This window comes from Panthera onca, chromosome B1 (assembly GCF_046562875.1).
Source record: "Panthera onca isolate mPanOnc1 chromosome B1, mPanOnc1 haplotype 2, whole genome shotgun sequence".
NCBI classification, from domain to species: Eukaryota; Metazoa; Chordata; class Mammalia; order Carnivora; family Felidae; genus Panthera; species Panthera onca.
The window spans coordinates 57,627,825-57,642,831 of record NC_138342.1 but is presented as its reverse complement, the minus strand read 5'-3'; the positions used below and the strand labels follow the sequence as shown (position 1 = coordinate 57,642,831).

General features: G+C 36.7%; 1 protein-coding gene across 5 annotated transcripts in view; it reads right to left on the bottom strand.

The window, feature by feature from the left end:
* SLC4A4 (solute carrier family 4 member 4) overlaps window positions 1-15,007 on the bottom strand; it is a 360,563-nt gene that overhangs the window by 3,576 nt on the left and 341,980 nt on the right. For 4 of the 5 annotated variants that reach the window (XM_060654905.3, XM_078446043.2, XM_060654903.2 and 1 more), the window contains exons 21-25: window positions 12,254-12,322; window positions 9,441-9,614; window positions 6,889-7,050; window positions 3,238-3,334; window positions 541-620 (exon numbers count right to left, since the gene is read on the bottom strand). In XM_060654905.3, coding sequence (XP_060510888.1) covers window positions 577-620; window positions 3,238-3,334; window positions 6,889-7,050; window positions 9,441-9,614; window positions 12,254-12,322 — 546 coding nt within the window. In that variant the 3' untranslated portion in view covers window positions 541-576. The remainder of the gene's footprint in view (window positions 1-540; window positions 621-3,237; window positions 3,335-6,888; window positions 7,051-9,440; window positions 9,615-12,253; window positions 12,323-15,007) is intronic. The other variant, XM_078446044.2, reaches the window with a different exon arrangement.

Genomic DNA, 15,007 nt, shown 5'->3' with positions numbered 1-15,007 from the left:
AGGAAGGTACCAGAAGAGTCAAGAAATTCAAGTAAAAATTTTCTTAAAAATTTCATACCTAGGTTTCAAAAAAAACACACACACAAAAATCAAGAAGAAGGACGGCCATGCAGGCGATACTGTGAGAAATTAAAAGGACAAACAGACTTACATGAAGAAAATATTCATGAGTTTTGCTTTTCGGAAAATCAAGGAGGGTCTGAGGTCTCTGCAGCCGTGTTAAGATTAGGGAAGAAAACTACTGGAGAGCTGCCAGCAGTTACCCTTCAAACAGAGATGATGCGGAAGCAATAAAAGCGAATGTGAGTCCTGGGCTTTACCTTAATGACAATGAAAGTTCCATTACTTCGCAGTATAGTAGGCCTCGTAGAACACTTTCTACATAAAAGCTGGGGAGAGGTTCGGGGATTGGGTAAGCGATTTCAGATAACTTGTAGACAGGACAGGAAACAAGGTATTCTGCCAATAATCCACCATGGGCTACATTTCTGAGGGGCAATCATCCCATAGAACAATGTAAAATACCGAGTTGTCCTTTACCTTGGCATACCGAGTGACTGAAGGAAAGGAATTTTATCAGCATGATGTGTGGCGTTCAAGGAATGTTGGTGATCTTTCTCCTGGAAAAAAAAAATTCTTTAAATCATAAACAGCAGACTTAGGGAACATATAAAATTTGAGTAAAAATAAAAATTGTCATAAAAATTGATGCATTACAATGGGAAAGAGAAAGGCATACTTAGACAATTTCAATAGACACCGTATTGACCTAAGAATCTAACTAATGTGATGAAGATAAAAATCTGTTAGCTTCATTTCCTCTGGGTGAATACAATGGGATGGACCGCTGTTCTTTTTGGTGAGGGGGTAGGAGGCCAAACATTTGTATAGGATCTACTTAATGTCTTAAGTTTTGCCCTTGGATTTCCTTTCTTCTTCCGCATCCACAGTTTTGCCCTGCTGTTATTCATGGGGGGAGAAGATTTTGAGGAACTTAATTTTCCTGCACCTCTACTAACAATTTTGTTCTTTCATGAATTATAAAAGACTAATATGGCATTAGAAAAGATTTCAGTTAGAATGATCAGAGATATTTTGCTTAAGTAAATTTCTAATTCATATCAATTGTTCCATGCACCTTTCTAATGGATTTCTGAGAGAATGAATAACAGCTACCACTAAAAGAACCATTTTGCCATACAACTTTCTTCATGAGCCTCCAATTCTAGCTGGTGGTGTTTTTTATTTATTTTTTATTTTTTTGCAGCAGCCTTTAAACTGTACTTAGAAGGGCTATCCTAGGTCATGATGCCAACAGAAGACATACGTGCCGTGTCCCTTACACAGTTTTGTTTTGCTATGAATGCATTAATAAAATGAAAAATGAAGCCAGAATATAGTTTGAGAAGCTTGAATTGAAAAAAGAAATATTAACTAAATCCTGTTAATGGGACTGAGAAGAAATTAGCCTCAGTTACATGTCATGGGTTACAGACTGGGCATCAGAGCTGAGACTGCTTTAATTGTTCTTTAAACCCAGTGTGGCAGCCAGCTTCCAAGATGGCCTCCCAGCCTTCCTGGTGCCTCCTGGCATTCATGTCCTTGTGTCATTCCTTTCCATGTTGTACCAGGGTTGGGTGGCGTGTGACCCTTAGAACATGGCAGAAGTGATGGCATGTCACTTCTGAGATTCAGTTATAAGAGACTGCAGCTTCTGCCTTGGTTTCTCTCTCTGTTCTCACTGGGCTTGGGGGAACCTATATTACGGGCATCCCTAGGGAGGTGCCCATGGGCCAGGGAACTGAAACCTCCTGCCAATGGCCTTGTGCATGAACGTGGAGCTGATCCCAATTCCCATTGTCTTCAAGCTTAGCCCCCGCCAAAGGCTTGTCTGCTGTCTCACGAGTCGCTAGAGCCAGAACCACCTAAATCAGCTGTTCCTAAATTCCTGAACATCCGGAACTATAGAAGAAAATATATATTTGTTGTTTTAAGCTGCTGAATGTTTTGGTAATTTGTTACACAGCGACAGGAAACTAATATGCCCAATTTTCATAAACAGTCATTCATTTCACACTTTTCTTGGCAACCTCTTCCTGAAGTGGAAGTGGCATTGTCAAACAGAAGTCAAAGTGTCTCAACTGTCTTTTTTCCCATAACAGATCAGTAAACTTTGAAGTATATCTGGATCTGAAAGAATACATTTTCTTCAAATGAGAACCCAAAGGGAAAGTAGTTTGGAAGCAACTGCTACTTGATATTGGAAAAGCTTGAGCTATTCACTAGTGTAACTTCGGAGGTTTTCCCCTCTTTTCAAGTGGCCTGTTAACTCAATTACAAAAGAAAAGATGGTATGTTGGAAACCGTTACACCTTAGTCACCAGGCTATTGCCCCTGAAAAACCAGTCCACTTAAAAAGGTGTTTTTAGGGGCGCCTGGGTGGCTCAGCTGGTTAAGCATCCGGCTTCGGCTCAGGCCATGATCTCACAGTTTGTGTGTTCGAGCCCCGCGTCGGGCTCTGTGCTGACAGCTCAGAGCCTGGAGCCTGCTTCAGATTCTGTGTCTCCCTCTCTCTCTGCCCCACCCCTGCTCATGCTCTGTCTCTCTCTCTCAAAAATAAATAAACGTTAAAAAATTAAAAAAAAAAAAAAGGTGTTTTTAAAATAGCAGGAAAGGAATAAAGAAATTAGGAAGAAAATGTACTATGTCTTATAAGTAATACCTGAAAAGTTTTGTTAATATTTTATGATTGCTAATTTAATTGAAAATAACAATTATTCCAAATTCTCAATACGGGCAACTGATTTACTGATCATTTAGAGGCCTATGATGCAATTTCTCTCTTGAGCTCATTTGGTCATTGGCTAAATAAAGCCTAAGGAAGACAAAACCGTAATAGACAGTGATGTAGTACTATAAGCTGCAATTCTAAATACCAGCAGAAAAAAAAGAAAAATCAATTAAAAACATGGTTACGAGTTTAGCAATTGAAAGAAACTGGTGAGAACTTGGGTCAGAGAAAAGACTACCAAACAAAAACTTAGAAGGTTACGGATAAAAGAAAGAAGAGTGAAGCTCAAGGATGTAAAAAATGGAGTTTTATAATAATGAAGTATAAATCTTCAAATAGAGAAACAGGAAGAAAATAGAGGGGAAATTAACTGATCATTCTAAAGATTTTTCTCTGCAAGTACAAATCATATTTGAGCAGTCATGAAAGAGGTTAGTTGTACTCACTGTCGGAAGGTTTGCTATCTCTTAGGAAAGGTTGCTGTTCCATGATGTCCATTGGAATTTTAATACTTGGAACTTTTTCTGAGTATGGGCAGTCAGACTGTGAAAGAAATTTGTAACAGTTTTTAGAAAGTTTTTACAATACAGCCCTTCTTTACCTCCCAGTACTGATCAAATCTATCATAGTATCATTCACATTGTCTAAGGAGAAAATACTTTGATATAATCATTTTCACTTGCTAACTTTTCAAATTCTACACATTCTCACATTTGTTTTCCTCTCTTCTGAGTCAATGGAGTTAATTAAAACTAGAACCACACCAAATAGATATCACTACAAATTAAAACAAGTGTAAAGCTTACATAAACTGGATTCCCAATCATCAAATATCTATGGGTTTGTTACATGTATAAAGAAAATAATCTCAATATGAAACATTAAATCTAGGATAGGAAACTTCCTGGACTATAACATGGGCTTACAATTCTTGTTTCATTTATGCTTTCTGATTCCATGTTCAAGAAAATGAGGACTCATCTTTCTTTCCAAGACAGGTAGAAGACTAACATTCATGATCAAGGAGCCCTGTATGTACAGTTGAAAATAAACCTCTCCCTCTTACTCTAATACTCTAGCAAAACTATTTTATAGTTAAAGTTTCATTTCAATTTGTTCGTACCAAATATATTTGAAAGCTTAGCAAAACATGAGAAAATAAAAATCGAAAGGAAGGTACTAGGGAGCTATTCATGGGGCTGTTTAAGAAAACAGGTCACCATGGGGCACCTGGGTGGTTCAGTCAGTTAAGTGTCCGACTTTGGCTCAGGCCATGATCTCTTGGTTTGTGGGTCTGAGCCCCATGTCAGGCTCTGTGCTGACAGCTCAGGGCCTGGAGCCTGCTTCGATTCTGTGTCTCCCTCTCTCTGTCCCTCCCCCACTTGAGCTCTGTCTCTCAAAAATGAATAAATGTTAAAAAAACAACAACAGGTCACCTAAGCCAAAACTATAACAGATTTTCACAGGATTACCACCTTCCTTTTTTTTAAAGAAATCATTATATTGAATCCAAGTCTATGTTTAGACTGAAAAGATAAAATCCATCCCTTAACTGAAACTACCAGAGATGGCCTTTAGCAGAAAGATGAGGGGAGGGGGGTAAGAACTAGAGATCAAAGAAAATAAAGAAAAAATAAACCTTAACATACAGACTACTACATACATTGAAAATTCCTTTAAGGTGAGTCTAAAGATGGTAATAAGCCACCATATGGTTTTAAGGGACTGAGATATTGCATTTAAATTGACCAAAAAAAAAAAAAAAAAAAAATGAAGACGTCACATGCATGTACCTTTATGTGAATGTCAAGAAGGACAAGTTTTAACCACAGTATTTCAAACATTTCCCCAAATAATAGCATTTATGGATGAACAGGTTGGAAGCCAACCCTTAATCATAGCCTACAGGAAGGTCCAAAAATGACTGAGTGGCTCAAAATATTGGCAAGCCATAATTTTTCACTACTTCTGCTCACAAATGTGCTGTAACCCCCATGCCCCTCTGTGGCTCTCTATATCCATGGATCCTAGCATCCATGATTACCAGGTGGACACTAGGAGAGTCACCTTCCAGATAAAGAGCCCCCAAATAATAAGCTCAACACACAGAACTTACTACACACATGTACTCAAATTGCCTGGTTGAGTTCACTAAGACAAATACACAAGCTTGTTGTTTTTTGGTGGGGGTTGGGGCAAGAAGAAAAAGAGGAAAAGAAAAGAAACAAGTAGCATACATTATCTTCAAGAAATCTGTAGGAAATACAGAGCTGGAAACAGTAAATATCATTAATAAAAGAATAGCATTGTTTAAATAAAATATGATCTGTTGAAAATTGAATCAAAGAATTAGAAGAACTTCTCAGGAGCTCATTTGATACAACTTTTGAACTAGAGAGCATAAATTTAAAACATCCCCAAAAGTTGACAGTTTATTATTTTTTTTCTTAAAAACTATTAGAGATGAGGATTCTACAATATTATTTTCTATATTAGTTATATGTAATAAATTTTAAGTTTGGTGTCCATGTATATAAACTGGCATACTTGTTTTGAAAATTCAAGATGAAATATTACTTTAATTATGTCAGTATTTCAAGTGTTCCCTTTTTTGTCTTGAGTGGCCTAGAAATTAATTTCAAATTTTGATTTCTATTGAATGTGTAAACATTTTTTAACCATTCTTTTTAACACTGCACCCTAATCTGTACTGCAATTTAAACACATTCCCTTTTTCTGTCATCACTGGAAACAGAAAATCTATACACCTGTTCTCACTGAAGATGGATGATGACAGTCACAAAACTTCCCTCGGACTCTTTTTCTCTTTAGCTAAATGTGCCTCACATATTTAGACTTTTTTTTATTGGATCAATTTATCTGAAATCCAATTGTGTCTGTTGCCTTCCTTCACTGTACTATTTCTAAATTCTCCACAAAAAATACAACCAGACAGCCTGACCAACTGGAAATAACCAGACAGCCCTGGATCGGAGTTTTGGCTTTGCCACTATGGCTGTGTACACTCAGAAAAATGACTTAACATTTCTCAGTCTAAATTTTCTCCTGTAAAATAGGAACAAAAACATACACTATAAGGAGCTGTTATGGCAAGTAAGGACAAGTATGTATGGTCAATCAAAATGATCAAGTACAGAGTAGACAGCAAAACTTAACTATACTCCCACTTTAGAATACTTTACCAGGGACCAACTAGAATTTCGATACTGTACTGTGTAAAATCCAGAAAAAATCTTCACATAGAAAGTGTCATTTTGGCAGTCCTTTATCCCAGGCTACTGGGACAACCTCTGTGTGTGTGTGTGTGTGTGTGTGTGTGTGTGTGTGTGTGTGTGTGTAAAAATCCCAGCTTTTCTCCTAGCACTGATTACAGACCCCTGCTGCAGCACCCATGAAATGGTCTCCTAAACTAAAGATGAAAAAATGGGCAATAGTTTTATTTCTCTAACCTTAATCACCCAATTGCAGGAGGATCATTTGGACTACAAAACTGACAACTACAATTCTGTAAAACGACCCTAGGCTCCAAGACCCTTTCCTTTTCCTTGAAGGGTCACAGAGAAATAATCTTCAAGTCCAATGTGAGGGTAAGTACAACAGCAGAGGACTTTGGTTGAGTGCCTACTCAAATGGATACATAGATCACAGGAGGTGAGGTCACAGGTATTTGTCTACATCAGGCTTAAAATTACATAAAACTGAGTTATTATCTCAAAGTTAAACCCTGGATTATCAATAGTAAAGCAAATACATTTTACAGCATTTTGAAGCAAATTTTCTTTTTATCTGTGAAATGGGAGATTGGAGTTCTTTAGATGTGGTTTTTTTTTTTTTTTTTTTTTGGTGGTGGAGGGAGTCATTTTATTGCTATCAGTATATTAATGGCTATAGAAAGACTTCAGAAAATATAAAAAAAAACTAAAGAAAGAAAATAAAGGGCAAAGGAAGACTGGCATGTAACACAGCCAGGTAAATTCTCTGAATTCATCTCACATAAAGTATAATATATATATGACATCCATAAATGTCTCACATTTATTTGTTTAGCTTTATTTTGGAATTTTGGAAAGCCTTACATCATCATTGTCACTGTCCAGACTTCCTTTCTTCTTTTTCTTTTTCTTCTCATCTTCCTTCTTTTTCTTGTCCTTTTCTGGAATGACATCATCGAGGAAGCTGAGGTCATGTTGGGAGAAGAGGTAGTCCATGCCTTTTCTGACAGCTACAAGTGCCAAGATCTACAAGGACAAATATAGAAAGTAGGAAAGAAACAAGGTCAGATAAAGTCATAGTGAGTATCGACACTACTCTATCAAAGGCAGTAGAAACTTATAGAAGGCGAGAATATGACAGAACTCATCTTGCTTATATGGATTTATATTAAGTGGACCATAAACATCTTCCTTATGGGGAACCTGGATCATAAAAGTACTAAGTCAAACTCACTTTGTTCACTGAAATGTATGATCACATTCACTTAGAATTTCAACACGAAAGGATTATTTTTTAAACCATTTTCTTCCATGTCAGATTTTTAATAAATGGCTGAGAGTTTAAAGGGAAAAAACAGCCTACATATGATTTCTAATTATTCAAAATTAAAACATTATGCAGGTTTTTGAAAATCAAGAAAATTTGTATGACATACAGTACACTAAAACATCTTCAAGGTACTAATAATGAGACAGCATTTGAGTACGCACAGACCACTTAATCTACTGGGTGACTTCAATCACTATCATGACCTGAAAACTTACTGTGTGACAGATGTCGTGCTAAACTCTTAGGCGGTATTTTTCTCATTTATTCCCACCACAAACTCAAAAAGTAGATATTATGATCTCTATCTTACAAGTGAGGAAACTGAGGCTTAGAGACATCCAAAATCACAAAGCCAGAAAACAAAATACAAAGGGCCCCCAGCTGTCTACCTCTAAAATCGGTATTCTTAAAATACGTATCTTTGATTCTATGAGTTGCCCTTGAAGAGAAACTTGTAAAAGTACATTAAAGATGCCTTTGCTCAAGAATAAAATTAGTATGTACTAGGATATAGGAGTCATGACTGTCTCAAATTAAACAGTTGGGTTTATCCACATCATGCTCTCTATATGTCCATTTTTCATCTCCGGGAGAAATTAACAACATCTACCCTACTGATATTATACTATTGCTTTGTGATCAAACAAAACCTCTGGAAAAGTAAAAAATACTTTATACAGATAACACATTTATTATTATTATTTACAGCATCAGCATTAAGTGATTTACTGGATACATTTCAAGTTTATGCAGACCTTACTTTGTTTTTCCTGCCTGTAGCAAAACTAATAGGCAGACTATACCAACGGGCAAATGGGAGTCATTTCTCACACTCATTGTGTTTTCCAGTAAGTTAACAGAGTTTAAGGGGAAAAAAGGGATATAAGTGAAAAAAAAATATGACAAACATCACTAGTATTTTATATAATTTTTTTCTTCCTCCTTCTTTTTGTTTTCCCTTGGAGAAAAAAAAATTTACAAACAACAAACACATGTAAGATAAATTAGGGGCACCAGGGTGGCTCAGTTGGTTAAGTGTCCAACTCTTGATTTTGGCTCAGGTCATGATCTCACAGTTTGTGGTATCGAGCCATCAGGCTGTGCACTGACAGTGTGGAGCCTGCTTGGGATTCTTTCTCTCCCTCTCTCTCTGCCTCTCCCATGCACACACACACACACACACACACTCTCTCTCTCTCTCTCTCTCTCTCTCAAAATAAATAAATAATACTAAAAAAAGGATAAAATAATAATCTTGGGTAAGAGTAAGAGGATTTTCATAAAAAATAAAATATGGTCTGTGTATGAAAATTCTGTGGGAGAGACAAAGCAGACTGAGAGGCTGGCTTGGTGACTTGTTTCAAGTGTACACATGTACATTTTCTTGCAAGAAATGGAAAGTTATGGTAAAGTATAAAATTTAGTGATAAAGCCAAAAATAGACCTAGCATTTCCTTTTTTACTTCTTTCACTTGTACTTCTAAGTGCAGTGTTAGTTATGTTACCTTGCTTCTCATCATCTGAGAGCCCAGACTTACCCTTAAACTTAGCATGATGCAAACCAGCAAGCAGTTCAAAAACTGCACTTCTCACTCCATTTCTTCCAAGTCACTGGATGACCTGTCAGGTGCTGCCAAACTTGCTTTCTTATTATTTGGACTGAAATGTGTTATGCTTTGTTATTTAGACTGATTCTAGTATACAATATTTTAAAGATAACTAATGTGCACTGATGTCTACCTAATGTCAGGCACTGTGCTCTATACTTAATATTTATTACTGATGCTCAGAGTAACAATACTAATGCCATGCCCATTTTACGAACAAGTTAATGGCAGCTCATGAAGGCTCCCTGATCAGCAGAAACCAGTGCTGGGATCTGAACTCAGCTGAGTCTGACACTAAAGTCCAGTGTAGATGACCACAGACATAGGAACCTTAAATTACAACTGATCAATTCAAAGTTATTTGGTCAAAGCTGGAAAAGAGTAGAACCACACAGAGAAGACATATATGTCTTCTACATTACAATAACAAATGATATTGGTATGACTTGATGGGTAGGCTCAAGGAAAGGAATCCCTACCATGACTGGGAAAATGATAGCAGCCACAGTGGACTTGAGGATCCAGAGCAGGGCTAGACATAACACCTGCAGGAAAGTGAACAGGTGGACTCTGCGCAGGGGGACATGGCGCAGGTAGATAAAGTCTGGCTGATGCTTCAGGGGCATCAGAAGCAGCTTCAGACGATCCATGAACTGGGGAGGGAAGAAGAGAGTACAACTGTATTACTTCAAGAGCTGATATGCAAAGTCATTTCCACAATGCCTAACTAATGATTAGTGATTTATATACTATAGTTTAGGCAAGCAGTATCCCTTCCAGAGGACATTGGTCAGGGAGTGCAGAAATTTAGTCCAGCACAGTGAGACATAAGAGGAGTCTTCCGATTCCTATTACTTTGCAGGAATGTGATGTAGATATATGAGATAAAGTGGCTACCAAAGAATAAAGTCACAAAGCCAAATATAAATTCTAGATGCTCATCTCTTCCTTTCTATTTTTACTATCTGAGTCTCGGGAGAGAGGATCTTGTGACTAACTTCGTCATGATGTGCTGAAGGAAGACATGTAACTCATGTATCTTACTCTGCCTCAGTCACCTTACCTGAAAGAAGAGAGGATGCTACTATGCATCTTATGCATTTAAGGGATGTTTCAAGGATAGAAAGGAAGCATCCAACTTGAAAATGGGAATGCAATGGTATTTTCGTAAATTCCACATTATTTATCTACGGCATAACTTAACTAATAACATGCATAACTAATATCCAATTCACTACCATTTCTTTTCAAAGAAAAGCCATAGGACTTTTATAGTGAGTTTCAGAGTATCAACAACCAGATATTTGAACCTAGGGGAGGCTATCACAGTGCTGTGCAGAAACAGGTGCTAAACTGACCACCGAGCATCTCTGTGCCAGGTACTGTGCCTCAAAGCTTAACTGCTGAGTTTACGTTGATGATGATGAGAAGAATGATATTTCAGTACCTACCATAGGATCTTTCAAATAAAAGATATTCAGTAAATAGCTGCTGAATTGAATTATGACGTAATAAAACTCTGAAGCAGTATTTCTGCTTTCTTTCTGGAGGAAAGGGAGAAGTGTAGAAGTAAAGAAGACTGTTATGGACAAGCTTCTCAGAAGCTATTTGCTATGTAACAAACTTTCTTTCTCCATCCAGGCCTACTTTTCATTGGAGGGGGCCTTGCTGTTTATAAAGATTGTGTTACAAAATTTCTTGCTAAATCAAATCTTGCCAAAAGGTCTGAAAGAGGGAGAATAGGGAGAAAAGTGAAGAGAAAAGGCAATAGGGGCAATAGCACTGCTAAATTTAAGAAATCCACTAGCTGTCCCTTTAGCAAAGGTTTTTTCCCCATCACTATGAAATTCTTGATTTTTTTTGCCTTCTGTTTAATTTAATAAACATGTAATGAGCTCCAATCATCAGTTAAAGACATAAAGTCTAATTTCTGATCTAGACTGACTTATTAAGGCAAAAACAAAAATAAGAAAGAAAGAAAGAAAGAAAGAAAGAAAGAAAGAAAGAAGGAAAGAAAGAAAGAGAGAGAAAAGAAAAAGAACTATTAGTTTGGGGGCCATTATTAGTTTTATATTTTTCCATTGAGGGAAAAAAAGAATATTTTTACAATGCCAGGTAAAAATAAAGTATTTTTTATATATCTGTACTTGTCTGAAGTTTCACAGGCACAAGTAAACCCCCATTCACATTCATCTAGTCCAATCTATGAAGAACCACCTTGTATTTTGTGACAAATATCCTAATGGGACCTAAAGAAGGGAAAATAAAATAGCCTTGTCTGCTTTTGGGGGTCTGGCCACCTGCCCAGTTCTATCTGACTCTAAAACCAAATTAATCTAAATTCAATAAATGAAAGCAAGGACTACTATGAGGGGGTTTAAATGAATTCTTATGATGTTCACAGAACATGCCGTCTTTTCCCATTAAAACATTAGTAAGTGCTAAATAAGGCTACAATTAACAAGGTGCCAGAAAACAGCAGAAGTACTTCCAGTTTCCTGGTGCCAATTAAATTAAACCTCAATTGAAAGACAAAGTCCCTTACAAAGTTCTTCCTAATGATTTTTTTTTTAAAGGGGGCCAGTTTTACCCAAATTGTGGATAGCTGAAGTTTTGGACAAAAGTAGCACTAAACCACATTGACTTTATTCTTTTATTGGTTCAAAACTTTTGATCACTGATCACAGCCATATGAAAAGTAAATCAAATAACAGCCTGTTCTTAGAATAGTTTAAAGGCGAAGAGATAAATAGGATCTTGAAGAGCACACTGGAAGGGTTAGATTTCTTTCTGGAGATGAAGGCAGGAGAAGAGGAAGGACAGAAGGGAGGGAGGAAGGTGATCCTAGGTCCTCTCTCACTTTCCTAGTGAAATGACCTTTAACAGCTTATTTCAAGAATGGGTATGTATGATAACATTTGTTAACACAAATGAATTTTGTTAATTAACTCAAATAAAAAGCAGGTGTTTGGCAGAGAAAGTAGCAAACAAATGCATTTTCTTTCTTTAACACGCAGTGTTATATTATTTTTGGTGTACAATATAACGATTCAACAATTCTGTACATTACTCCATGCTCATCATGATAAGTGTACTGGTAATTCCCTTTCTCGAATTTACCCATCCCCCGACCTACCTCCCCTCTGGCAACCACCAGTTTGTTTTCTGTAAATATATGCATTTAAAAAACTCAGCAGTTAATGAGTAGCACTTTTCCTCAAAGATCTGTTACTGGACTACTATTACTACTGGAAAAAATACAACTATACTTAGATTGCTATAGAAAACTTACTTGTACACCATTAAGGGATGCTACCCCCATATACAGGAACACGCCATACAGTACAGGCATGGGAATAAACTAGAAAGAAAAAAAAAGTCAGAGAGAGGTTAAAAACAACAATAATAAAAACAGTAATGAAGAAGTATAGTTAAAAAAAAAGCCAAATCTGAAACTAAAAGATAGGACATAATAATACTCATCATGATAAACTTCTAAACTCTGTGCTAGAAATAAATGGAGGGAGACTTTCAACTTTCATTTGATCCTGTTTGCATTTTTTTAAACAATGAGCATGCATGACCTCAAAAAATAATTTTTTTAATGGGAAAAAAAAGTTTGTTTTCCTTTCCCCTTAAAAGGAAAGATTATGTAAACCAGATGTTTGCATGGACTGTGAGGTAGAAAGAGAAGCAGACGGTTGCTTAGCTCCTGAGACCAAGTTCCTTTCCAACAGCCTGTTGATTTTTTCCTTAATAATTTTTGCCAAATGATCTATTGGCTTGGTGTGTAAATGCCTCTCTCAATGAACCAAGCATGAAGTGGCTGTCCCCTTTCTTTCTCTAAGGAATATTAAGAGGACTAAATAATGAGAACACTGCTTAAAAGGAGCATTGAGCATACAGAAGCAACTCATTACACACATGTAGTAATACACATCTTTAAAAAGTGAATTAATAATTTTAATGCAGTAATTAGCAAGAGTCTTTTGTACTAATACAAAGTATTTTAGCAATGGGAAGTTGCAAAGCCATCTTCCCTCAGTTTTATCTATTCCTAGACCTTTGAAATGTCCTGAGTACTGTGGAAACAAGGATGATTCTGTTTCTGGGAAGTCTTCTATTTAAACAACAAAAGGTTCTCAAGCTTGGATTCTGAAAAGAAGTGCAAGTAATTTCAGTTTTCAAAAACCACAATCAATTAAGTCCCATCTTACCAATTCTACATAAAGGAGGCTATTGTAGCCAGAAAACAGTATGACTTCAGAGTAATTTTTAAAGAACTATTACATGTATTAAATGAAGCACAATTTCTACCAGCCTCTCCTTGTAATTACCTAAAACAGCTCTGTATCTGGGGCACCTGGGTGGCTTAGTCAGTTAAGTAGCTCTTGATCAGGTCATGATCTCAGGGTCCCGAGACAGACCCTGTGTCGGGTTCCACACTGAGCAAGAAGATTCTCTGCCCCTCCCCCCATGTATATGCACTGTCTCTTTCTTAAAATAAGTAAACATTAAATAAACAAACAAACAAACAAATAAATAAATAAACAAATAAATAAAATGAAACAGTTTTGTAGTTTTGACCCCTACTGGGGAATTAGTATACTCAAAATATGTCATTATCATCTCCAATTGTTATTGGCTAGCTATAGGAATTACTAAATTTATATGTAATACATATATTTATTTACACAGAATATCACATGATTCTTCTAGAAAAAAAAACTAATAATTGTAACATAGCTAATCTGATCTTGATCTCAGAAAAAAATGACACTAAATGCTGAAGGGGTGGGAGGGGCGGCCAGAGTGGTAGGGAAGCCACGTGTGCTGTAATACCTAACAGTCACCACAAAGAGGTGAGCACGTCACATTCAAGCACTTGAGGTCTGACATGTGCCTTGTTTGCTTTAGAATGTGCACATTTCCATTCCTCTGTACGAACTGACCAAAAAGTAACTAACAAAGAAACCATTTCATAGCTTTCACTCATTTTTAAACTTTTTAAAATGTCTTTTGCAGGCAAGGGCACTCCCATTTTCCTTTAATATATGATGATTCCTTTCCTGTTATCTCATTTCTAATACCTTGGGAAGGAAAGAAAGGTAGAAGGGGAAAAGAGAAGTATAGTTCTTTTACAGTTGGGCAACTAGTTAGAAATCCTGCAGTAGTTACTTTTTAATCTGGGTGAAGTGTTTTTTCTGGCTTGAAAGAAAGTAATCACAAAGGTGATATTGAGCCTTATCTCCACCCCTCCCCTAAGTTTAGCCAAATATTTTCTCTATTACAGTTCTAGCACCAGAGTGGTGGAAAGTTGTGCTATGGTGTTGGGGTCCATTCTCTCTGAATTTATGATAGATTTCACCAAATCTACCATAAAATAAAATCAGAAGGTACCATTAACTCAGAATGGGGTATGGGTAGGATAACAGCCTTACATATGATGATGGGGTTTTTTTTGTTCCCCCCCACCCCCCCCGCCAAGAAACAGACTCCCTCTCTCTCTCTTTCTTTTCAGAGAGCAAAAGAGTGAACAAGTTGAGGAGAGGGGCAGAGGGAGAGAAGAAATCTCAAGAAGGCTCCATGCTGATGTGGGCCTCAGTCCCACAACTCTGGGATCATGACCTGCAATGAAATCAAGAGTTGGACGCTCAACCAACTGAGCCACCCAGGTGCCCCATGATGATGTTTTTTAAAAAAATATTCTTTGGTGAAAAGGAAATAGCACATATAAGGAAGGCTATTGATTCAATTTTGGGGTCATCTTTAATGTGATACAGATGTCTTACAAAATTGACCATTTTCTTTAAGATAGTGCAGTGTGTCTTAATAAAAATCTTTCAGTTTGGAAATCTTGATGAAACCTGACAGAATTACTGGGTTAGAGGATTTTGGTGTTTTGTTTTGTTTTGTTTTGTTTTGTTTTGTTTTGTTTTGGATTTGGTTCATGAGTCATATCAAAAGGTCAATCCTTAAAAATGCATCACAACAAAAATTTCCCAAAGGAAGAAAAAAAAGAATGTTTTAAAAAGATGTGATCCCA